This window comes from Acomys minous (genome assembly GCF_964271855.1).
Source record: "Acomys minous genome assembly, chromosome: 3".
Classification (NCBI taxonomy): Eukaryota; Metazoa; Chordata; class Mammalia; order Rodentia; family Muridae; genus Acomys; species Acomys minous.
The window spans coordinates 21706160-21732496 of NC_140485.1; the positions used below are offsets into that span (position 1 = coordinate 21706160).

At 42.6% G+C, this 26337-nt stretch overlaps 1 protein-coding gene across 1 annotated transcript in view; it reads right to left on the reverse strand.

Moving 5' to 3' along the window:
• Nucleotides 1–789: 789 nt before the first annotated feature.
• STARD7 (StAR related lipid transfer domain containing 7) overlaps nucleotides 790–26337 on the reverse strand; it is a 28709-nt gene continuing 3161 nt past the window's right edge. The window contains exons 2-8 of the mRNA XM_084777865.1: nucleotides 14635–14843; nucleotides 14483–14532; nucleotides 10805–10915; nucleotides 10644–10726; nucleotides 9824–9923; nucleotides 4241–4325; nucleotides 790–2765 (exon numbers count right to left, since the gene is read on the reverse strand). Of these exons, the coding sequence (XP_084633991.1) occupies nucleotides 2581–2765; nucleotides 4241–4325; nucleotides 9824–9923; nucleotides 10644–10726; nucleotides 10805–10915; nucleotides 14483–14532; nucleotides 14635–14843 (823 nt within the window). The 3' untranslated portion in view covers nucleotides 790–2580. The remainder of the gene's footprint in view (nucleotides 2766–4240; nucleotides 4326–9823; nucleotides 9924–10643; nucleotides 10727–10804; nucleotides 10916–14482; nucleotides 14533–14634; nucleotides 14844–26337) is intronic.

Below are 26337 nucleotides of genomic sequence, written 5' to 3' on the forward strand. Positions count from 1 at the left end.
AGTAATTCTAAAAATTCTTTCAATCTTTAGATATATTAAACATTTCAAAGTATGCTGGCAGCTGTGCGTGGTGGCGCACACCTTTAATCCCAACACCTGGGAGGCAAAGGCAGGCAGATCGCTGAGTTCAAGGCCAGCCTGGTCTACAAAGATACTCCAGGACAGTCAAGGATACACAAAGAAAGAAAGAAAGAAAGAGAGAGAGAGAGAAAGAAAGAAAGAAAGAGAAAGAGAGAAAGAAAGAGAGAGAGAAAGAGAGAAAGAAAGAAAGAAAGAGAGAGAGAAAGAAAGAAAGAAAGAGAGAAAGAAAGAAAGAAAGAAAGAGAGAGAGAAAGAAAGAAAGAGAGAAAGAAAGAAAGAAAGAAAGAGAGAGAGAAAGAGAGAAAGAAAGAAAGAAAGAAAGAGAGAAAGAAAGAGAGAAAGAAAGAAAGAGAGAGAGAAAGAAAGAGAGAGAGAAAGAAAGAGAGAGAGGGGGGGGAGGGAGGGAAAAGGACCCCCCCCAAAAAAACCAAAAAACAAACAAACAAAAAGGACAATCCAACATGGATTCCCTTAACTAGAACTTGTTCTTACTAGATTTACAAATTAGTAGATCAAGACACTAGAGTAGACACAGGCACTTAATTATCAGTTCCCAAGCTGGCCACTCAGGGTGGCTAGGTTTTTGTCACTCATAACCTGCCAAGAAAGAATAAGGCCCACCAATGTCCCATGCCAACTTTGTGATCAGGATGACAAAGAGTCCAACATTTACAATTTTGCCCATTGTGTGGCCAAAAAGAAACACTCTTCTGTAGCAATCTTTATGTATTTATTCACACATTTGATAAAAATGTCACAGTTAAGAGCAAACTCATTATGACACAATTCACCATTAAGTCAGAACAGAGGGCAACTATAACTGCTTAGTACCTGCACCCACCACACCCCCACCACACCCCCACACACCCACCACACACCCACCACATACCCACACACCCACCACACACTCACACACCACACACACAGCCACACGCTCATACACTCACACACATTCAACTACAGGTGCTAAATTCAGATAAAAGGTTTCTTTCTGTCAGATCCTGGGGAAAAGGGAAAAAACTCACTGACCACTTACTGCTCTGGCAACACCTGAACAGACAGAAACATTGGAGGAGTTAGTTGTCTTCTTGGCACAGAACTGAACAGGCAACCAGAAGGCTGGAAGGGTTAAGTTCATACTGGATTTAATTTCCTTTTCAACACAACAGGGTGGCAAGCAGGGAAAAGAAAATTTTAGCTATATTAACTCCAGAAAAAGGAAAAGGATGTAAAACTTGATCCCTATTCACCATAAAGAAATCAGCAAGGCCAAGCCCCTAACATCAGGTTTTGATCTTATCCAAACCATGTCAGCTCTGGAGAGAAACGTTTTAGAGGTTCAAGAGGTCACATAAGCGCCATCCCTATCATACTGGTATGGGGCAAGACTCCATCTGCTGGCCCACATATCAGCCTGCAGTTTTGAAAGCTCTGAGGAAATGGCACAACCACCATCTACTACTACCTTTAGCCCTCGAGGAAGGCCAAGTCAATCTGCAGTGAAAATAGTGCCCAAACAAATTAGACTATGGAGGAGTTGTGCTCAAACCCCCAATTCCATTTTGCTACAAGGATTTAAAAAAAAAAAATCTGGTTTTGTTTGTTTGTGTTTTTTTTTTCTTTTTTCGACAGGATTTCTCTGTGCAGCCTTGGCTGTCCTCGAACTCACAGCGTTCTGCCTGCCTCTGCCTCTGCCTCCCGAGTGCTGGGATTAAAGGTGTGTGCCACCACACCCAGCAGAAATCTAGCTATTTTTAAGTGAGATGTTTTGTGCACATTTCCACTGACCCTATCAAAACACTGATGACATCAAGTAGAAAGCTACTGTCTAAAGGGGTTTGTCTCTGGTGCTCCTGACAAATCAGCTGAGCAAGTCTACAGCAGAGACCATGATCCACTGAGTTCAGCCCATGAGTACAATAGGCCAGTTACCATGAAAACTGCTTGAAGTCAGATGAGTCAACGTCATGGTATTTTACAGGGAGAAGGATCCCTTGGTACAGACTTCATGTCTCTAAAGATAAAGCAAGGTGAGGACAAGGCACTTGGCTCAGCCAGCATCGTTCACACCACCACAGACTTACCAAGAGCGCTTCAGAGGCCCCTAATGAACCCAGGGCCAACCACTTTCTCAGTGACCTACAGAACTGAAGGGTATCCAGAGTGCTGCACAACCAATGGTGGCATTTGGAATGTCAGCAAGGAAGCTTCTCGAAGGAGGCAGATAGGAGCCATCCCCTTCTGGCCTAAAGTGGGAAGTGCGTTCCAGATTAGCTCAGCGTGATACTAGATTTCACAACAGCTGGCCTGAGAACGTGACAACCCCTCCACATCACCGTCCTTTCCATTTAGTAAAGAGCAAGAGGGCCCCAAACAAAATCTAACTCCAGTTCTAACTCTCCTGCGTTGACAGTTAGCGCAGATGTCTTCTAACACGTACGACCTGCCCTGTCCTGCAGCAGGGCTGGAAGTGCTTGTCTTTCCTCATCCCCAAGGCCCTTAAGCATACTCAATCCGGGCCGGGCCGCAGCTGCCCTCATTCTTGCGCTCGGAGGCAGGAGCAGTGGCCTTGGCCTCGCTGCTCATTTCCAGAGGCTTAGCCGAGATGTAGTCCTTCACTTTGATCTCCATATTCTTGGCTTTCAGAGTGGCCATGTGCAGCTTCTCCAGGAAATCCGGCATGCCTATTGGAACATAGCAGAATCTTGTCAAGCTGTGGTACTGTTAAGTTTTGTCAACTTAATGCAAACTAGAATCACCCGGGGGGAGGGAACCTCAATTGAGGAAATCCTCTGTAAGACTGGCCTCTAGAGCAGGGAGCACTGGGGCACGCCTGTAGTCCCAGCACTCAGGGAGGCAGAGGCAGGTGGACTTCTTGAGTTCAAAGCCAGCCTGGCCTACAAAGAGAATCCAGGACAGCCAAGGCTACAGAGAAACCCTGTCTTGAAAAACCAAACCAAACCAACAAAAAAAGAAAAAGAAAAAAAGAAAGAAAAAGAAAGAAAAAACTCTGCCATTTAATTCAGATAAATGAACACAAAAGTACCCAATTCCCATCTTCCTCCTAAGGGATAAGGAACTGATCAGAGGAGAAGAAAGTAAAATGTATGAGCAGTCAGACACGGCATTTTACACCATTAATTCCATCATTCTTGAGGTTGAAGTAGGAGCATCAAAGAGAAAGCCAGCCTGGGTTACACAAGATCTCAAAAAAACAAAAGGAAAGAAAAATCAAACAAAACCAAAACTCAAGTGAGATGCTAAGACAAGGTATTAAAAGTGGAAGGTATACTTAGGGCTATGACACACAGTCTCTGTTAGGTAGTAGCCCTTTCCCTAAGTAACTGCCCCACCACTAAGGTTTTTTTTGGCTAGATCTCATAGCCTTCAATATTTTGGTTTTATCAGATAGGGCCTCACTTTGTCACCAAGGCCTTGATCCTCCTGTCTCAGTCTCTGCAGTCACTACTGAGATTACGGGAGCGCACTACCATTCAACACTACTGAGCAGGAAAAAAAACAAAAAACCAACAATAACACACCAATGCACTCCATCTACATGTAAGGCACCAAAATGAATGTCTTAAAAACTCTCCTCTGGGTTTAAAAAAATAGATCCTTTCTAGGAACTCCCCCCATTCTTTTTAGATCAATTTATTTACTTATTTATTTTCAAGACAGGGTTTCTCTATGTAGTCTTGGCTGTCCTAGACTTGCTTTGTAGACCAGGTTGGCCTCAAACTTGCAGTGATCTGCCTACCTTTGCCTCCCAAGAGCAAGGATTAAAGGCATGTGCCACCACACCAGGCTTATTTATTATTTATAGAGTAGTCTGCTGGCATGTGTGTGTGCAGGCCAGAAGAGGGCACCAGATCTCATTATAGATGGTTTTGAGCCACCATGTGGTTGCTAGGAATTGAACTCAGGACCTTTGGAAGAACAGACAGTGCTCTTAACCTCTGAGCCACCTCTCTAGCCCAATCCCCCTATTTTTTCTTAACCCTTCAAATCCCATTTATAGGCTAGAAGGAAATGGGAAGATTTTTTCCAATTTTCACCCAACACAACTACAAAAAGCACCAGTTCTCCTGTTGCCATTAGGACAGAAAGAACAAACCGTTCAGCTCAGATTCAGACCCCTGTGCATACCCCTACTTACCACTGGAAACCATCCAACTAACACAGTATCGAGGGAACACTGTCTGTGGATTGTCACTGTATGTCAGTAAGTAGTCAAACCCATTCTGGAAAAGAAAAATAGCAAAGATGAGGACCCCTTGATCCTGGACATCTGAGAGGGTTCTTTTTTTTCTAAGACAGGCTAGCCTCAAACTTATGTGCTGGGATTAAAGGTGTGCACCACTACCACCTGCCCGAGAGGGTTCTTAACAAATGCTCTTGACTACCACAGCAACCTCCACAGCCAGTACCAGAATAATCATGACCCAATACTGCAGTGAGAAGTACAGTACCCTCTGCAAAACACAACACAGCGAAGTCCTGAGGCTCATGTTTATAGCAAGGCCCTTGACTATCTTGTTCCCAGTAAGTGATCACACTAATATCAAAGTTCAGCTGTGTCTAAATCACAACAACTATCACGTGGCCTCTGTGAAAGATGGATTTTTTTTCATGGGTGTCCAAAACTTACATGTTAAATAGAGGGTGCTACAGAACCAGCTTCTAGTGAAAACTTTGGCACGAAGTCTCTGATAGTTAGAAAAGGAAGCCTCACCTGGACTCAAGATTATTCTGTGTCTTTTTCTTTTATAATCCATCTGTGTGTCCTTACTAATGTCACCATACTAAATTTTAGCTAGGAGTACACTATTTGCTGGGTCCTAAAGGTCTTTTAGCAAATCTTCAAACATGAGGTAACCTTGAGGACCCAATGCAGCTGCCCAATGTTTACAATTTAAAGAGCTCCTCTTCCCCTTCTGCTCTTAGTGCTAATAACTGTTGACAGAACACTATGCAGCTGGAGCTGCCCTAGGTCCTTGCAGACTATATTGTCGCACCTGTACCACCCTCTTCCATTTTATAGATGAGCAGGTTGGATGCAGAAGTGAGGAAGGGAACACTGACCACCAGGCCTACACGCCGACTGCTCTTTGGCTCAGCCCTATTATAACTAATGCCAAAAAGGACCCAGAATTTTTAAGATGGTTAGAGTGCCCTGGTCCTGCATGTATGGTGGCACACAAGGCTACAAAGCAAACAAAACAATGACCCTAAGAGAAACTGGGAACAGCTATGTTTTATCTGAAAGAAAAGCAAAAACAAATAAACATTCTAGCCACACATTTAAAAAAAAAAATCAAGAATCTAGACATCTTAATAGCAAAACATACTCTCTTACCCCAGCTCAAAGATACTGCTAAGTTGCTGTTCATTTTCTCAGCATATATTTGAATGTCTGCTGTGTCTGGCATTTTGCTAGGTGCTGTATAACAAACACATCAGCTCTAGTCCTTGCCCAAGATAGTGAAGATAAAGCGCCCTAGATGGTATTGCACCTCAGTGGTGGAGCCACTGCCCCAATGTGAGGCCTTGAATTCAATTCCCAGTAGTGAGGAAAAAGGTGAAAGATGCCTGAACAGAAATCCACACTGAACCCTGTGGAAGTGTGCAGAAAGAGGTAAAAGCCACAGAATAGGAACATGACCAGACCCGGCACAAAGGGTGCTTACATGACAAAATGAGTTCTGTGTGACCAGAGAAAGGATGACTCAGCTGCCAGGCGGTGGTGGCGCACGCCTTTAGTCCCAGCACTTGGGAGCCAAAGGCAGGCAGACGTCTGTGAGTCTGAGGCCAGCCTGGTCTAAGAATTCCAGGACAGCCAGTGCTACACAGAAAAACCCCGTCTCAAAAAACCAAAACCAAACAAACAAAAAAAACCCTCACTTACTGCTCTTGTAGAGGACATAGGTTCAATTCCCAGAGGACTTCCAACTGCCATGTTCCACCCACAGAACAAACCCTCTAACCAGCCAGAATGGTAGACCCAGCCCCCACCCTACCGAGTTAAAGGCCCAAGCTCTGGACTTGCTCTGAACTTGAAAATCCCACCAATTCCCATCCTGGAAGTCTACCCTCACCCCCATTACTTCTGCTTCTCTGCAGAGCACAGGCAGCCGCCCTCCTGGGTTTCCCCACCAGTAAACCAAACCTCTTGTGTAAGGTTTGTTGTGCAGTATGACTTTCTGATATTCCTTGGCTCCCGATTGCCAGGACCCTCTGGGAGCAGATCTGTAACACTTTGTAGGAGAAGCCTTTCCCTTTAGGGCCACAATACTAAAATGACTGAGGCAACAGATACACCACTGTCACATGATGGCCCACAAATACATAACTATGTGTTTAGGACAACAAAACAGCTTAACTGGAACTGAGATGCTAAGAAAAACTACAAAGACAAGACCTATTTCAAGGGGCTTTAAAACTCAACATGTTGTACATGGCTGAGTATCTTGAGCATAAAATGACAGCTCCACCAGCAGTTCACCAACACTAGCCTGAGGACTTGGTGTTGATAAAAACCTGGAGAGAACAAACGTGCCAGCAAATCTGAGGGCTTGTTATATTTTATTTTTGTTTTTTCTGAGACAGGGTTTCTCTGTGCAGGCCAGGTTACTCTCAAACTTAAGAGCTCTACCTGCCTCTGCCTACTACGCACTGGGATTAAAGGTATGCACCACTACCGCCTGCCTGAGTGGGTTCGTAACAAATGTTTCTGACCACCACAGTAACTATAAAGGCTGCTGAAAAAAGTGAACCAACTATCCCCAAGTCAAGGAGCCAATCAAAGAGGCTCCAGGGCTCAAAGGGAAAAATCAAACAGAATCATAATGGTCATGCAAAGAGCTGTAAAGTCAGCCCTGAAGAAGACTCGAGGCTACCTCACTACATACAGGGCACAGTACTGACAGCGCTCACTTTGGTTTTCTTGTGATAAATATGTTGCATATCATTTGCTTGTATTATTGTGAAACAAAAGCCCCACCTGAAAGAATACTTCTAGTTCAGAATTCAGAAAGAAAAACCATGGGCCCAATCCAGTCTTAAGGCTGCCCATTTCCTGATGGGATCCCTGCTTTGCTTCACTGCTGGAATCTAAGGTGTGTTTTTAAAAGGTTAAAATGATACTGAATCATTTTCAGGTTAAAAAAGAAATCCAAAAAAACAATCAAAAAGCAAGTTTAACATTCTTTTTCTATTAGCTTAATTATTAGCGTAACTAAAACCTCATCACCACTTGTTATAAAATTTGATGAGGGAACAGGGTGTGGTGACACACACCTTTAATTCTAGCGCTTGGGAAGCAGAGGCAGGCGGATCACTGAGTTTAAGGCCAGCCTGATCTACAAAGCGAGTCCAGGACAGCCAAAGCTACACAGAGAAACCCTATCTTGAAAAACCAAAAAATAAAATAAAATAAAAATTTGAGAGGGGCTAAAGAGATAGTTCAGTGGTTACAAATGTTGGCTGTTCCTCCAGAAGACCTGGGTTTGGTTCCTAGCACTATATGTACCTCCACTCTCAGACGTCAGACACCTTCTTCTGATCTCTATGGGCAAAGGGCATACAAATGGTGCAATACCTACAAGCAAGCAATATACACACGCACACACATCTAAATTTAAATGAACAATAATATAGCAAGGATTTACCAATTATGCCAGGGATGTCCTTAAAAGAGTATCTATCCAGCTGGATGCCCTCAGCTGAACAGCTTCAAAAGCAAGATCACACTTAATATGACATTAACAGAAGGCAGATCGTGTTTGGTGGACAATGTTGCACTTTATTCCCAAGAACACAGTTCCTGATGGGATAATAACCTTGGCTCAGCCAGGCGTGGTGGTGCAGGCCTTTAATCCCAGCACTCGGGAGGCAAAGGCAGGTGGATCTCTGTGAGTTCAAAGCCAGCCCGGTCTACAAAGAGTCCAGGACAACCAGGACTGTTATACCGAGAAACCCTGTCTCAAAAAAACTAAACAAACAAACAAACAACCTCGCTGCTGGAGGATTACCTACGCTTGCCAATAAACTAACAACAGCAACAGTTAAAGCAAATCTGAAAATACCAAAAGTTGAAGAAACAGAGAGGGAAATTGTAATATATAGTTGTAGTCTGTTTTCAGTATGAGATCTCAGAGCTCAGTTCAAGTAAGCAGGAGGGGCTAGGCCATTCTTGCCTCTAGCTAGTGGCTGTTTGTAGGCATAAGGTTACTGTGTAATTTAAACACTGATTTCTGTCTCAATGTTGTGTAAACATTGTTCCCCAATTGTTCCCTGATATGCCAATAAAGCAGCTTACAAGCAGGAGAGGGAATAGGGCTGGACTTCCTGCCAGCTAGGGGAGGAGGAGTTAGAGGAGGAAGCAGGGAATGGACTGAGCCAGAGGATTCAGCCACCGACACCTGTAGACTGTAGAGGTCCTAGAAAGAATCAGGAAGGAGCTGCAGCTGAGGAAAGCTAGAACATTTGTCTCAAAACGGGAGAATTGGGAAGTTACAGGCTGCCTAGTATGTGATAAGAGCCCACGATCAGAAAAGAGGGTAGTTTCAAGCTCCAAATTATTCGCTGGATAAGGTTCTCCATCATATAGGATAGGAACTATGGAATGGGGCAAATCCCAAACTATGGGAGACGACAGAAATTTCTTCAGATTCAGGAACTATAAAAATACTGCCTTGAGGGGGCTGCAGAGATGGCTCAGAGATCAAGAACATAGGCTGCTCTTCCAAAGGTTCTGAGGTTCAATAACCAGCAACCACGTGGTGGCTCACAACCATCCATACTGAGATCTGGTGCCCTCTTCTGGCCTGCAGGCACACATGCAGGCAGAACACTATACAATTAATAAATATCAAAGAACTCTAACAGCGCAGAAAATAGTGTGCAGGTGTTGCTGTGCACACAGGAGGCTGAGACAGGAAGATTGCAAGTAAGATATCAGCCTGGATTACATGGGAAGTTTCAAGCTGCCTGGCCTGGGCTATATGAGATTGTCTCAAAATACAGATAACAATAAAGTAATTTGTGACTTTCAGAATTCTATAAAACTCAGAATTTATTTCTTTTAAAGATTTATTTATTTATTTTAATCTAGATTTTAAAAAAAGAAGAGGAAGATTTAAAATTTCTGGCCACACTTGAAAAACCAGAAAGTGAGACCAGGGCTCACGATGTACCTAACAAGTTCCCTCTGATTTTAATATGTCAATCTCCCTAGCTGTTACTTTATGTCTTGAGAGTTTCACTTGCATGTTATATGCGTGTACATGTGTGCCTGGTGCCTATGAAGATTAAAAAAAGGACACTGGATCCCTTTGAATTGGAGTTTTGGATATTTGTGAAGTACCCAGTGGGTGCTAGGAATCAAATCTGGGTCCTCTGTGAGAGCAGTAAGGTGGTTTTTTGTTTTTTGTTTTTTGTAAATAAGCTTTTCCGAGATAAGATTCCTCAGAGACCCACCTGCACCACCACTGCCCAGCACAATACTCTTAACAACTGCGTCATCTCTCCAATCCAGAAACTGTAACTCCAGTTCAAAGGGATCTAGCCACCCCTGAAATAATCAGAACGTAAGACCAGGGCCCACAATATACCTAAGTCCCAGCTGATGCTAATGCACACACTCTGGCAAATCACCTCTGCCCAGTTCAGACAAAGACATTCCTTGAAAAAAAAAAAACTTTGATGCCACTACACTCATCTCTCATGAGGCAAAACTCACCTCATCAAATGATTTGTGAGGACGGATAACCATTTGGGATTCATAGGATCTGACCCTGACAAACTCTGGAGACTCTGGCACACTGGGGTGTTCCACCGCACTGTAAGGAGGAGAGAGATGAATGACTGTGTTTGCATTAAGCAGTGGTGAGCCACAGCAGGGCTAACTCCAGCACACTGACTCAGCACGACTGAGTGTCCGCTGACATGGATGAACACAGCCGGCTGTACATAGGTAGCTTCTTTTGTAGTACACGGTTCGCAGGCTCAGGTTCTAGTTCTACCTTTAAACACCAGCATTAAGAAGTTCACAAAATTTAATTAAAACTTAAACTTAGGCACAGTGTCTGTCAACCCGTGGGTCTCAACCCCTTTTGGGGGGAGGATCAAAGGACCCTTTCACTGGGGTCACTAAGACCATCAAACAGACATTTACATTATAATTTGCAACAGTAGCAAAATTAGTTATGAAGTAGCAATGAAAATAATTGGATGGTTGGGGGTCACCAAAACATGAGGAACTGTATTAAGAACAGCATTAAGAAGGTGAGAACCACGGGCTTAGGGCAACAGCTCAGCAATACCACACTTGCTTAGCGTGAGTAAGGAAGGGTCTAGGTTCTACCCTCAAAACTCACTCCCATCCCCAAGAGCTTGTAAGTCTTTATTCTTTCAGCATCCCTGGTGGATCACAGCCTATTCCCCAAACAGGGATGGACGGGCACCGGCTGCTAGGGGCACTCATGAAGGCAAACTCAAAGGTACCGACGTGTGAAGGCACAACTAGGGGAGCTTAGCAACGGCTCCAGCAGCATACATACCGCGACACCAAGACCATCACGTTGTTTTCCTGATCCACACTATACCGCCGGACATAAACATAATCCCGAGAGTACATTGGATACTAAAAAAGGAGGTGAGGCAAGATTAGTGTTCTGCATCACACTTGTGACAGAAATAAAACCAAAGTAAAAGTACTCACAGGAAAATGTGTTACCCAATGAAGAACCTCAGAACCACTGATGACATCTCTCTCAATCACCTCTAGCTTGATCACAAGGGCATCCCACTTCTTCCTGTATTCTGTATCCAGCTGCAAAAGGGAAGATCCAAAACAGAGATGCAGAAGTTTCTCTGGTAGGCTGGATATCTGACTTAAGGACAATTTGGGGAAATAGTGACTTGACTTAACAGTACCAACATGTAAGAGACATGACTGTTTATTAAATGATTCTCACATACACTGAAGGGGATTCTATGTCTGTGTATGTGTAGGCCAGAGATCAATGCTGGGTGTCTTCTATCACTCTCTCCTTTATTCAGATAGGATCAATCTTTCACTGACGCTCACTGGTTTGACTTGACCAGCAATCTCTGGGGATCCATCTATTTGCGTCTGAGCACTGCTAGGGTTACTTACAAACACTTGCTGCCATACTCAGTTTCTACATGGGTGATAGAGGGATCTGAACTCATCGCATTTTTTGTTTGTTTGTTTTTGTTTTGTTTTTCACAACAGTTTCTCTGTGCAGCCTTGGTTGTCCTGGACTCGCTTTGTAGACCAGGCTGGCCTCGAACTCACAGCGATTCACCTGCATCTACCTCTCGAGTGTTGGGATTAAAGGCATGCGCCACCACGCCCAGCTCATCTCATATTTAATCAGCAAGTACTTTACCCACCCCCCAGTCACCTGAAGGACTTTTTTTTCTTTTCTTTTAAAACTTTTATGTGCATGTTTTGCCTACATGGCTGTCTGTGTGCACCATGTGCATGCCATCCTGATGTTGGAGCTCTTGGGACTGGAGTTAGAGTGGTGAGCCACCATGTGGATGCTGGGAACCTAGGTTTCCTAGAAGAGCAAACAGTGCTCTCAACCACTGAGTCATTTCTCCAGCCCTCTACTACAGGGGAGTCTTAAAAATGCAACCAGACATTGGTGGCTCATGCCTGTAAATAATAGCAATTCTAGAAGAAAGACAGGAGGATCAGAAGTTCAAAGCAATACTGGACTTAGGGAGTATACATAGGGAGAGCTGTCTCAAAAAACCAAAAGATTGAAGATGCAGTTTCCCTGGTTAGATTACTTGTCTAGCAAGTTTTGACAGCCTATGTCCAGTTTCCATATCATATATGCACATATATGAACATATACAAAGACTATGAAATAGATTTATCTGTAGACTGGAGCTGACAAGATAGCTCAGTGGGTAAACATGTTAGCTACCTGTTTTAGTTAGCTTTAACTGTCAACTTAAACCAGCCTGGAGTCACATGAGAAGGGGATGTCAGATAAGACTAGCCTATGGGCATGTCTGACTGTTAGCTGACACAGGTGGATCCAGCCCACTATGGATAGAATCATTCCCTGGGAAGGTGGTTCTGAACTATGTAAGAAAGGAGGCCAAACATGAGCCAAGTATTCTTCCATGATTCCTGTTTCAAATTCCTATCCAAACTTCTCTGTTATTGACTATAATCTATAAACTGAAACAAACTCTTTCTTCTCTAAGTTGCTTGTGGTCAGAGTTTGATCAGCAACAGAATGGAACTAGACACTGCCTGACTACACAAGCTAACAACCCGAATTCAGTACACAGAACCCACATAAAGGTGGAAGGGGAGAAGCAGCTCTACAGAGTTGTCCTGTGGCCTCCACAAGCCACACATGTGCCCTCAGAAAAAAATGTCTGGAGAAAAGAGAACATGCAATGCATAAAGACATGCTAATTCTAAACCACTTTAAACAGAAAAAGGTCTCAAAGTACAAGCAGATCTCTGAAATTCAGGAAGTATTTCTCATCTTCCGGCATATCAAGTAACTAAGGAACTTCAAAAACAGACATATTGTATACATCAAAACTGAACCCAGCAGTGACAAAATCCAGTGCCGACGTCAAAGCGCACTTGAATATCCTTAGTAGGTGTACTGTGGTTGCAGTTCTGGGGAATCATCCAGTACACCCTTCACATACTACAGTCTCATTAAGTTGACCAGGCTGGCCTTGAACTCATTGTGTCCTAGGAAGGCTTTAGCCTTCCAAAAAAGCTGGGATTACAGGCCTATTCCAACAGGCATGGCTTTAGTGGGTATTATAATTAACAAACTAGTTATTGAAAGGCTGGCAAAAATCTCACAAATGATGGTAAGGAAACAGTCACCCGTACACATTGTTGGTGGAATTATACACTGGAAAAGCCATTATGAAAATCAGTATGGAGGTTCCTCAAACAAACAAAAACCTATCATATGACCCAACCATATCACTATCCTGGGCATATACCCTATATACTCTGTATCTTACTATAGATGTTTACTGCTGCACCATTCAAAAAAGGAAGTAAATTAAACTAAATGAATGGATAGTAAATATGTGGTACTTAAATACGATGGAATTTTATTCAGCTGAAAAGAAAAATGAAATTGTAAAACTTTCAAAAGCACTCGGGAGGCAGAGGCAGGCAGATCGCTGTGAGTTTGAGGCCAGCCTGGTCTACAAAGCAAGTCCAGGAAAGCCAAGGCTACATAGAGAGACCCTGTCTCAAAAAAACAAAAACAAAAACAAAAAACCAAAAAGATGATGAAACTGGAAATTATATTTAACAAGATAACAGACTCAGAAAGACATATGCCATGTTCTCATATGCAGATGCTAGCTTTTAATGTTTATATATGTATAAGTATGAGGATGCGAGTGTAGGTGTAAGTCATGAAACCAGGGAGGAGTCAAAGAAAACAGAAAAGGGATTGATGAAAGTGGGGAGGATAATAGAACAGGTATGCTAGGAAAGTTGAAAGGGATGACTAGGGTAGAAATACACCAGAGGAAGAAGGGAGGAGCCTGGGGGGAGGGGGTGGGAAGGGGACTGGGGATTGAACACCAGCAAAAACAAATTATGTTTAAAAAATACCATTAACAGGCGGATGGCTGTGAGTTCGAAGCCAGCCTGGTCTACAAAGGGAGTCCAGGACAGCCAAGGCTACACAGAGAAACCCTGTCTCGAAAACCAAAACAAAATAAAATAAACAAACAAAAAAATGTCCTTAAAAGGCCTAATACTTTGTATACTTATTTTATATTTTTGTGGTATTCTTTTTGTTTGTTTGAGACAATGTTGCTTTGTGTAGCCCTGGCTGTCCTGGAACTCACTTTGTAAGTCAGGCTGTCCTCAATTTCAGAGATTTGCCTTGTCTCTGCCTCCCAAGTGCTGGGATTAAAGTTGCATGCATTGTTCAGCTTTAGAAGTTAAAATAAAAAATGAAAAATGGAAATATCAGGAAAAAGGTTCTATGTAGTACTCTGGGTGATCTCACCTTCTCTTCTCACTTTTATTTTACTTTTATTGGGTTTTTGTTTATTTTTTGAGACAGGGTCTCTCTATTTATGCTCTGCTATCCTGGAACTACCTGTGTAGCCCAGTCTGGCCTCAAACTCCTTTAGTTCCTGAGTATTTGAATTAAAGGTATGTGCTGCCACGTTCAACTATTTTATTGTTTTTAATTTATTTAACATTTGGGAAAGGGACTAGCCTTGCCTTTGACACACAATCCAGGCTTGACTCTAACTGTGAGCAAGTCTCCTGCCTCGCCTTCCCAAGTGCTGAGATTACAGGAATTCGTGGAGCCAGAAAGCTTCAAATCTGGAGAGAAAATAAACTCACCTGAACATTGAAGAATTGCCGGGGGGTCACATCTGTGTATGTTCCCAAAACTAGAACAAGAAGGGTTGGGGAAAGTTAGGGAGCAACAAAGTAAGGCAAAGATGACATGCACCAAGTAAGAACAGGAACAAATGCAGCGGGCCATGGCTCACCGCGGTACTGGTAAAGGTGGGTGCCTGTAATTGGGCGCCGCCACAGTTTGAAGTGTTTCTTGTCCATCACCATTTCCCATGGCTCTTCTTTGTCCTTCAACTTTTCATTCCCTTCTGCTGGGGACTTTGGTTCAGGAGGGTGATTCTCAACTCCAGAACTCTGAAATACATTCGACATTTCCTCCAACCGTTTCATCTCATTAATGGACCTGAAAAGACAGCAACAGGCATGGTATCCATGAAATGAAATATCCAAAGACCTGCAAAAAGACTGGTGTGGTTGGAAATAGCATGCTACCTCCATTCAATTAAACACTGAATTGTTACGCTTGAATACTAGTCTAACACTTGTATTTAGAATAATTACTTAACCAGTTACTACTTCTAAACCTATAAAATGCAGAAAATAGTACTCCCTCAAGTTAGTTGTGGAAAAAAAAAACTTATACAAAAAAGTGTTCAAGACCTAGCACATAACCTCAAATAACTAAAAAAAAAAAAAGTTTTCTTTCTTTTTTGGTTTTTTGAGACAGGGTTTCTCTGTGTAGCCTTGGCTGTCCCAGACTCACTTTGTAGACCAGGCTGGCCTTGAACTCACAGCGATCCACCTGCCTCTGCCTCCCCAGTGCTGGGATTAAAGGTGTGCGCCACCACGCTCGGCAAAAAAAAGGTTTTTAAATATTTACTTGGGGTATTGTTATTTTGCATGCACACAAAGGTATGTGTCGGTGCTTTATTCCTGTCATCTCACTGCACTTCAAGTCCAGGAGTGAGCAGTCTTACAGCAGGTCAAAGACTAGAAATCACGCTGAAGGCAACAAAGAGACAGAGACGACACGTACCAAGGAAGACTGCGAAGCTGAGCCAGCTTTAAATACTAACCACCAAGGTTTATAAATGACATGTCCTTTGAGGCTTCCACCCCTTCTGTGACACAGGATCTCATTAGCCTCCATCTTCTTGCCTCGGCCTCCTGCATCCTGGGATTACAGCCCACACCACCAGGTAAGACTTTCCACCTACCTTTTTAGTGGATTGTCTCCTTCCTGTATTAGTGTCTTCCTTGTTTTCAAACTGAAGTATAATCTACATACTAGAAGTTCACCCCTCTGCAGTACATATTGGGTATCTATTTTCAGACACTTCCCTCACTCTTAATCCCTGCTAGCCACAAGTCTGTCTTTGTCTATTCCCAACATTTCGAATAAACAGAATCATGGCTGGGTGTGGTGGCACAGGAGACAAAGGCAGGTGGATCTCTGTGAGGACAGCCAGGTCTACATAGTGAATCTGAGGACAGCCAGAGCTACACAATGAGATCATGTATTTAAAAAAAAAAAAGGCTGGGAGTGATGGCACACGCCTTTAATCTCAGCACCCAGGAGGCAGAAGCAGACGGATCTCTGTGAGTTCGAGACCAGCCTGGTTTACAGAGGAGTACAGGACAGCCAAGGCTATACAGAGAAACCCTATCTGGAAAAACCAAAACCAAAACAAAAAAAACAAATATGGAATTATACATATAGCTCTTTCATCTGGCTCCCTTTACTCGGCCTGTTTTCAAGTTTTAACAGTGTTGGATTTTATTTCTTTTCATAGCTGAACAACATTCCTTCATATAAATGTATATCACCTGTTGCTTAGTAGGCAACAGGCAACTGTGTTGTTTCTACTTTGGGGCTACCATAAATAACAGTCTCTATGTAGATGCATTTTCACTTCCTTGGGTAGTCCTAGGAGTGAATCTGCTAGCTTATGGTAACAATGGTAGAACTATGCTTACACCTTACCACAGGGTTGCTGGCGATAGACCCCAAGGCTTCCTACATGCTTGGCAAGCACTCATCCCAACTGAGTTACAATCCCAGCCCCTACATTTACATTTTTTAGGAACTCTCAAACTACTTTCTTATAATTTCTTTTGGTTTTCTGAGACAGGGTGTCTCTTTGTAGCCCTGGCTGTCCTAGAACTCACAGAGATCTGCCTGCCTCTGCCTCCTCAGTGCTGGGATTAAAAGGCATATATGGCTCAGGCTACTCTCCTTTGTGTTTGTTTATACTGATTTACTGGTGGGCCAGGGATGTGTGCCATGACTCAGAAGTGGAGGTCCAAGAGCAACATGTGGGACTTGGTCCCCAAATCCCACTATGCAGCTAGGAAATGAACTCTGGTCATGAGGCTTAGCAGCAAGCACCTTTTATCACTGAGCCATCTACCTGGCCCCTAAACTATTTTCCAAAGCAGCTGTACCATTTAAATATCCACACCACACACACATGAAAACTCATTTACTCCACCTTGCTAACACTTAACATCTCTGGTTTTTTAAAATATATTTTATTAATTTATTCATATTACATCTCAATTGTTATCCCATGCCTTGTATACATCTCTGGTTTTTATGGGGTTTTATTTTTGTTTGTTTGTTTGGTTTGGTTTTTCAGGACTGTGTAGCCTTCCCTGGCTGTCCTGCAACTCTCTCTGTTGTTGCAGAATATTTGATCACATTGTGAACCCTGAGATTATGAACTTAAAAACCCTGTTTCTTTTGTGGTGGGATTAAAGGTGTGCGCTACCATGCCCAGCCCCCTAGCATACAACTTTAATCCAATAGTTAATAAAGTCAACCATAAGTCAAGAGGCAGAGCAAGCAGTGTGAAGGGAGTGAACATAAGTAAACAGAAAGGAGGGACATTGCTTTGAGGGTAGTAAGACAATGTGGAGAAGGAGAAAGGGTTTCTTCCTTCTGAGATGTTGGCTTAGTAAGAAGGTCAGCTGGGTGCTTTTTCTCTGCCTTTGAGCTGGTAGTTCACCTCAGCATTTGGCTCCTGAGTCTTTATTGGTAAAAATCAAACAATTGGGATTTTGTAGACCAGGCTGGCCTCCAACTCAGAGACTCTAGTGCTGGGATTAAGGTATCTCTCACCACTGCCCCTTTTTCTTGTTTTTGTTTAAAGACAAAAAAAAATCTCACTATGCTGCCTGCTGGCCTTGAACTCGAAAGTTCTAGTAATCTCTTTGCCTCAGCTTCCCAAGGTGTTACAGGTGTCCCACTGCACCTGTCTTTTTTCTTTAACTTATAGGTATGTGTGCGTGTGCCACTGTGTGTGTACAAGAAAGAGGACAATTTTTAAGAATCCCTTTTCTTCTTCCACCCTGTTCCTGAGTAGAATCCTGGCTATCTCTCCTGAGCTTTCAGCCAATTCTCCCGACTTTGCCTCCCAACTCCCAGTGAGAATTTTGAGATTTTAAAAAAAGTAAAAATAAAAATAAAAATTGTGTGTCTAGGGAACCAAACCCATGCTGTTAGGCTTGTGCATTTGGCTTTAAAAAAAAAAAAAAAAACAAAACCAAAAACTCAATGTTTCAGGATTTTTGTTTTGTTTTGTTTTTAAAGACAGGGTTTCTCTGTGTAGCCCTGGCTGTCCTGGACTCAGTTTGTAGACCAGGCTGGCCTCAAACTTACAGAGATCTGCCTGCCTATGCCTCCCAAGTGCTGGGATTACAGGCATGCACCATTACACCCAGACATTTGTGGTTTTGTTTTTTGAGACAAGGTCTCATTGTGTTCACTGGCTGGCCTGGAACTTGCTGTGTAAACCAAGCTGTCCTTAAACTCAGAGATCTTTCTGGCTTTTGGCTTCCCAAGTGCTGAGATTAAAGGTGTGTGCCATCATGTCCTGTCTCAACACTGTTTTATAGGTTTCAGTGTTTTAAAATGTCTTGTGCTTTTCTTAATTTATTAAGAATTTTAGGGCTGGAGAGATGGCTCAAGGTTAAGAGCATGTCAGTTCTTCCAACGGTCCTGAGTTCAATTCCCAGCAACCACATGGTGGCTCACAACCATCTATAATGAAATCTGGTGCCTTCTTCTGGCGTGCAGGCACACAATTGGGCAAAATACTGTATAAATAATAAATAAATCTTTTCTAAAAAACTTATTCTTAGTTGGGTGTGGTGGCACACGTGTGTAATCCCAGCACTTGGAGAGGAAGAGGCAAGTGGATCTCTGTGAGTTCCAAGAGGCCAGCCTGGTCTACAAAGTCAGTCCAGGTCAGCCAAGACTACACATAGAGAAACCCTGTCTCAAAAAAAACCAAAAAATAAAAATAGAAAAAAATAAAACAAAACAAAAACCCTTTTTGATGATGCTGTAAATGGAATTCTCTTCATTCTCTGACTGTTCATTGCTTTGTTTAACTTGCAATCTTGTTTGTTTGCTTGTTTGTTTGTTTTTTGAGACAGGGTTTCTCTGTGTAGCAGAGCCCTGGCTGTCCTGGACTCACTTTGTAGACCAGAGATCCACCTGCCTCTGCCTCCCAAGTGCTGGGGTTAAAGGTGTGAGCCACCACAGCCCGGCTTAACTTGCAATCTTATTATCTTATTAGTGCTAACAGTTTACTAAGTTTAACAGTTTTCAGAAATTCCTAAGTATTCCAATTGACAAGACAATATTTGTTGTAGTTTTACTTCTTTCTGCCCAGGCTGAGTATCTTTCATCTCTCTCTTCCACAACTTCCCTGTTATAAACTCTAGTACATCGTTCAAAGAAGGGAGAGAGAGCAGTGGCTTGTCTTGTTGTGACCTTAGAGGGAAGTTTCATTTTCTCAGCAGTTGTGAACTATTTTTAGATACCCTTTATAAATCTGAGGAATTTCCCTTCAATCCCCAATTGTTGAGTGATTTTCTTTAAGGCTATAGATGTGGGTGCTTTTGTCTCTATTTTTGTCTGGTACCCTCAGAGGCCAGAAGGCGGTACTGGATTCCCTGGAATGGGAGTTACAGATGGTTGTTAGCCATGAGGTAGGTGCTGGAACTTGAATCCAGAGCGTCCTGAAAAGCAGCAATGCTATTAACCACCGTGTCACTTCTCTAGCTCCTGTGATTTTTTTAAATTATGAAATGAGGTTAGAATTAGCCAATGCTAGTTCTCTGAGTTTTTTCTTTAAAAATTTTTTACCCTTAATACTTGAGAGGAAGACACAGGTAGACCTTTCTGAGTTTAAGACCACTACACAGTGAAGAGATCTTTTGTCTCAATGTGTGTGAGCATGCACATTTGTATTTGTGCAGTCTTCACAGAGGCCTCAGGAGGCCATCAGAACCCTTACAGCAAGTTTCAGGGGTTGGGAGGTGCCCAAAATGGATGCTAGGAACTGAATACTGGACCTCTGTAAGAGCAGCATGTGCTCTTAACACTGAGTCATCTCTCCAGACCCTACTTTTTGTTTCTTTATTTTTATTTATTATTTATATAGTAATTTGCCCACATGCGTACCTGAACACCAGAAGGGGGCACCAGATCTCATTGTGGATGGTTGTGAGCCACCATGTGGTTGCTGGGAATTGAATTTAGAAATTTGGAAGAACAAACAGTGCCCTTAACTTCTGGGCCATCTCTTCAGCCCCCGCCCTTTTTTTTTAAGATAGTATCATATAGCTCAGACTGGCCTAATATGTATGAGAGGCAGGTGGATCTCTGTGAGTTCGAGGCCAACTTGGATTCCAAAGTGAGTTCCTGGATGGTCAGGGCTACACAGAAAAACCTTGTCTTGAAAAAAACCAAACAAACCAAAACAAACTTATCTTAATGTTTCCACTTCTTAATATTGGGATTACAGGGCTATGCTATCATACCTAGTTATGTGGTGATAGCTTGTCCATGCGCCCTCTACTAAGTGAGCTACATCCCAGCTTCTATATTTTATTCAATTAATGTAACACATTAAATTAATTTTTTATGACATGGCACTTTTGCTTTCCTGGGATAAACTAAACTTGTTCATGGCATATAATCTCTTTTGTATGTTCCTGGATTCAATCTTTTGGTACTTCTGCCCACGGGGCTATAAAATTCCTAAAATATAATACTACACAGTATGATTATATGTCATTTGGCAATTGATGCTTAGGTACAAAGACATAGACTGCTATAATAACAAACAAACTGGGATTATGGGTATATCTAAAAGGGTAAGGAAATTACACACACACACACACACACACACACACACACACACACACACACACGAATTTCTACTGTAGTTTTTTGGGGGTTGTTGATTGCTTTGTTTGTTTTGTTTTTAAGGGTCTCACAAGGCTGGCCTCAAACTCTTGATCCTTCTGCTGCAGCCTTCCAAAGGCATCTATACCTCGCTTTATTTCTTAAATATAATGTTATATTTAATATCTCTTTTTTGGGGGGCAGGGTTTTGAGACAGGGTCTCTCTGTGTAGCCTTGACTGCCCTGACTCACTCTGTAGACCAGGCTGGCCTCGAACTCACAGCGATCCGCCTGCCTCTGCCTCCCAACTGCTGGGAATATCTCTTATTCTTTAAACCTTTTATATCTGAAACATTTTATGATGATTTTTCTTTTAATGTGGTAAACTGGTCAAAGGCCCAGAGCTGCAGAGGTCATAGGCTCTAGGGAATTAACTACTACTGTTCTGCTAAATGGTAAAGATTTATGCTTATGTCCACAGAGTAGCACTCGCTCACTCATAGTCAAAGAAGCTTCTTCATCTATACCATAAATATAAGAAACATCAGGTATTAATCTTTGCTCATCTTTCCCCCATTTGCAAACATTTTCATCCTTTCCCACCCTGTACATAGGGGGCTCCTGTTGCATTCCAAGAACCTAATAATCTGGATTAGACCCATTCCCCTTGGAGCAGCGACTCCTTTCTCTTTGGGTCAGTGAACCCTTTCCCATTCCTTGTATATCTGCCGATCTGGAGAGACTGTGAGGTCCAACTCCAGTCAATGGGAAAAGACATAGTTGCCAATTGCATTAAAACGACAAAAACCAAGCACACTTCCTGTCCTGGCATGCCTGCTATTCTGCTCTGATAAACAGTACGCCTTCTAGAAGAAGAAATCTTACCTTGTTGAGACACTTCAACTAGAGTGGTGTCTCTTTCTAAAACAAGGCTCAGGGAAGCTAAGACATGTTGTTTTCAATATGCTGTGGCTATTGTATTCATTAATTTACAACAGCTGTGATAACCTGTACACGGAGCAAGCCAAGCAACATTCCAGCATAGATGGGGTTGGCTCATGAAGCCCCACCTCTAGCCGAGGAGTTATTGGCGATTTATGTTTGCTGGAGGGAGGGGTGTCATTTTCTTTTGGAGTTGCCATGCTCTGGTGGATGATCGCACAACCATGCACATTCAAGCAGCACTAACTGGACTCAGTGAGTTGTGCAGGAAAAGAAAAGGTGCAAGTGATATTCTAAGAGGTTCTACAGGGAACAGAAGATTAGAGAATAGGAAAGTAGTGTTAAGGATAGATAGATATGATCAAGATACATTGTATACATGTATGAAACTGTCAAAGAAAATAAAGCAGGGTTTGTATTTTATAATAACTTTAAATAGTAATCAAAAAAGAAAACCTGCTGGCTGACTAGGCTGTGTATAAAACAGTGTAATTCAGACCAGCGTGGTAGCACACACCTTTAATCGCAGCCCTCGGGAGGCAGAGGCAGAGGCAGGCAGATCACTGTGAGCTCGAGGCCAGCCTGGTCTACAAAGTGAGTCTAGGACAGCCAGGGCTACCCAGAGAAACCCCCTGTCTCGAAAAACCAAGAATGTGGGGTTGGAGAGATGGCTAAGAGGTTAAGAGTGCTGTCTGCTTTTCCAAAGGTCCTGAGTTCAATTCCCAGCAACCACATGGTGGTTCACAGCCATCTGTAATGAGATCTGGTGCCCTCTTCTGGTGTACATACAGGCAAAACACTGTGTATATATGATAAATAAATAAATTTTATAAAAACAAAAACAAAACAAAACAAAAAACCCAAGAGTGTAAGTAAAGAGCGAGGCCAGGCCTGGGTGCGGCTGCACACACCTGGTCTGCATTACAACATTTGGGAGGCAGTGAGAAAGATGAAGAGTTTGATGCTATCTTGAGTTACACAGTGAGATCCTGTCTCAAAAAAATAAATAAATAAATTAATTAATTAAAAATCCAGGGTCTGAGGATGTAGCCTAGTAAGCCCAGTGTCTGTGTAGAAGCCCTGGGTGTCATCCCCAGTGCTGCAAAACAACAACAAATGCAATTTCTGACATACTGAAATAAGGCTAACTTCTATAAAGTTAATGACATGAATTTTCTTTTATTCTCTACAGGGACAAATCACAGTATGCTATAATAATGTATCTTTATATCTGCCTCCTTTACTAAACTATGAATTTCTTGTAAATACACTTCCAACTCCTAGTATCTCTATGGTAAGTAGTAATGTCTAATGAATAAACAAATAAAAATATAGAAGTAGACCTCCGTAATTCTAATTCTTATACTGAAACATTATATTAATATACCAGGAAGCAAAAAACACACCAGGAGCAATAGCACATGCCTGTAATCTCAACATTAAGAAAACAGGTAGGAGGGTAACAACGAGCAAGGTCATTTTAAACCAAAGTTCCAGGCCAGCCATGGCTATATAAGATCCTGCTTTCTCATAAAACAAAACAAAACAACTCAAAAGCTTAAATTATTGGCATTCCATGACTAATTTTCAAATAATTTAGCAGTTCTTGAAAGATTGGTTGTAGTCTTGGCTCTGGTACCAACTAATGGCGATTTTTGGTTTTGGTTTCCCAGTCAGGGTTTCTCTGCATAGCCCTAGCTGTCCTGGACTCTCTTTGTAGATCAGGCTGACCTTGAATTCACAGTGATCCAATCCACCTGCCCCTGCCTCCCTAGTGCTAGGATTAAAGGAATTAAACCACCACCAGCAAGACATCTTTTCTTTTCTTTTTCTTTTTTCTTTCTTTTTTTTTTTTTTTTTTTTTTTGGTGTTTGGAGACAGGGTTTCTCTGGGTAGCCTTGGCTGTCCTGGACCCGCTTTGTAGACCAGGCTGGCCTCGAACTCACAGCGATCCACCTGCCTCTGCCTCCAGAGTGCTGGGATTAAAGGCGTGCGCCACCACGCCCGGAAGACATCTTCTCTTGAAGGTTCCTTGTGTGAAAGATTAAGCTTTGTCACAGGTGGAAGCAGTCTTAGCAGGCTTTACCCTTGGGGCAAGCCATGAATACCTTGTGACAGACTGTTTGGAGCCTTCCTGGGCTTGGAATTCAGGAAGCCGACCTGGGAACCCCACCGTGGCTATTGTTTTCCTAACTGACCCTCGAAGGGAGAAGGAGAACGCCCTTTGCTTGTGACTGGGAAGGTGGTGAAAAGAAAAAAACAACAGGTGAAGGCGAGCGGGGCAAGCGGAGAGAGCAAGGGACCGGACCAGCTCGCGGGACAGAGACACCTAAGGACCCGTCCTGCGGAACGGATTCCAGAAGGTTTACTCTTCTGTCCTTTTAACCTTTTTTTCCTTCTTGTATATGCTTGTTGGGTTGTATAATAAAGTTTAATTGTTAATAACAGAGCCAACAGTTCCTATTACTTCCAGAATCCCAAGTTACTAGATCTTAAACTTTAGACTTAGGTAAAAATATCTATATTGGGAGATAACTGTCACTCCGCCTGAAAGTCCTATTTATGGAGAATCCAAACAGGTGGGTGCAAGCCCATACTGTACTTCTCATATTTAAGCACAGCTAGTTTAGGTCAAAGGCTCAGGTGGTTCACACACTTGCTCACCAGAGAGTCTAGAGCAACTAATCTAAGTGAAAACACCCACAAGACTGCTACTGAAGACTATCCCTGTGGCAAGCCTGGCTGTTCTCTTGGCCAGCCTGTACTCCAGCCTTCTTTCAATGCTTGACTAACCAGCTAACAAGGACTCAGCTAGCTAATTCCTTTTGGTTTGAATTAACAAAGATCAGTTTAGTTATTTGTACCCAAGAACCTTGACCAGTACAAATCTTCTGATAAAAATAGTTTCATCAAGCTGGGTGGTGGTGCAGCCTTTATTCCTAGCACTCAGGAGGCAGATCTTTGAGTTGGAAGCCAGTCTGGTCTACATGTGTAGCCAGAGCTACACAGAGAAACGCTGCCTCAAAAAATCCAAACAAAACAAAAAAAGTTTTATCATTTTTTAAAAGTCTTAATTAAATTGGAAAGTGTGAAATAGAATTCAAGTCTAGCCCTGTAAAGGCCTAAGTATAAAAACATGCGCAATACCTTAAGCCGGGTGTGGTGGTGCACACACCTGTAATCTCCAGCATTCAGGAGGCAGAGGGAGGTAGATCTCTGTGAGTTCAAGGCCAGCCAGAGAAACACTGTCTCAAAAAACCAAAACCAAAAATATGGGCGATATCTTATTAATGGCAGGCAATTAGATCTTGCAGAACAGAACAAAAGCTCAATTACAGCACCAATTGCCTAGAGAAGTTCCAGGCATGACTTGGTAACAAGCAAGAGCATTCAGGGCTAATTAAAGCATTCTCCTTTTTTTCTTTGGGACATCATCTCTCTATAGAACCTTGGCTATCCTGGAACTTGTGATGTAGACCAGGCTGACATCTATCTAACTCACAGAGATCCACCTGCCTCTGCTTCCAAGAGTTTAAAAGGCATGTGGGAATGGCTTTAGAAAAGCATATTTTCCCACAGTTTTTCAAGACAGGATTTCTCAGTGTAGCTCCGGCTCCCTTGGAACTCGCTCTGTAGAATAGGACAGCCAGGGCTCGGTGTAACAGAGAAACCTTGTCTTGAAAATCCAAACCAACCAAACAAAACAAAAATAAAAAGTCATGTACCACCAATGCCAGGCATTAGTGATGCATTCTTAGACACCAAGTACCATTCCTGAGTATAAGAGAAGTAGTTAAACTCTTACTAAGACCAGGGGCTCAGGCTGGTGATACAGCTCTGGGTTAACAGACTGCTTGTCTAGCACCCAGGCACTCCGGGGGTACAAACAGGAGACTAATGTTCAAGGCTTACCCACAGAGTAAATTCAAAGCTAGCAGGGCCACAGCATCCAGTACACATGTACTATTGGAAAAGCACAGTATGAATGATGGAGTAAGACGTGGCCATTACTGCCCCTGAAGGGTTTCAACTTCTAAATGCTAGTAAGACTGACAAAGCACAGAAGAGTGTAAACAGTATCATAGCATGTGGAGAAAGGAAACACCTCTATCCTATGATGTCTAATCTTGTTGGGACAGGGTAAGTATTAAATCTTTGCATCTAAGAAGACTTAATAAGAGAGAGAAGGACAAGAGAGCTTATTCCTGAAATAGTAAATCAGCAGATTAGATTAGTACAAGGATGAAGGAGAGAGAGTCTATGCTTCCTTTCTCCAAAACAGTATTTGAGAAAGGCATGCACTGAAGAAACTGAAGACACACAATAAAAACAGAGTAAGCATGCCAACATGTGACTCAGCCAGGGTGCTGCCCTTACCAAGGAATGTGACCCAGGCTTCAAAATAATTCTGGTAAGGCCACCACTGCAAGTAGTGCAAACACAACTGCTTCACCTAACCAAACAGGACAAAAAACCAGGACAGCCAGAGCTATACAGGAAGAACCTGTCTCAAACAAACAAACAAATAAAATCAAACAAACAAAAACAGGATTAGGAATTTTCAACCACTCCTGACATAAGACATAAACTAGTTCATGAAGTCTTGGAGCACCTAGTTTATGGTATAATAACAGATAAATTCAACAACTCTCAAGTCCCTTTTATGCTCTTTTAATGACCAAAGAGTTTTGTCTGTAAGATGCACCCAAGTACCTGCGGCCAATAAGTTCCTTTAAGTCAGAAGGATTTTTCTTTT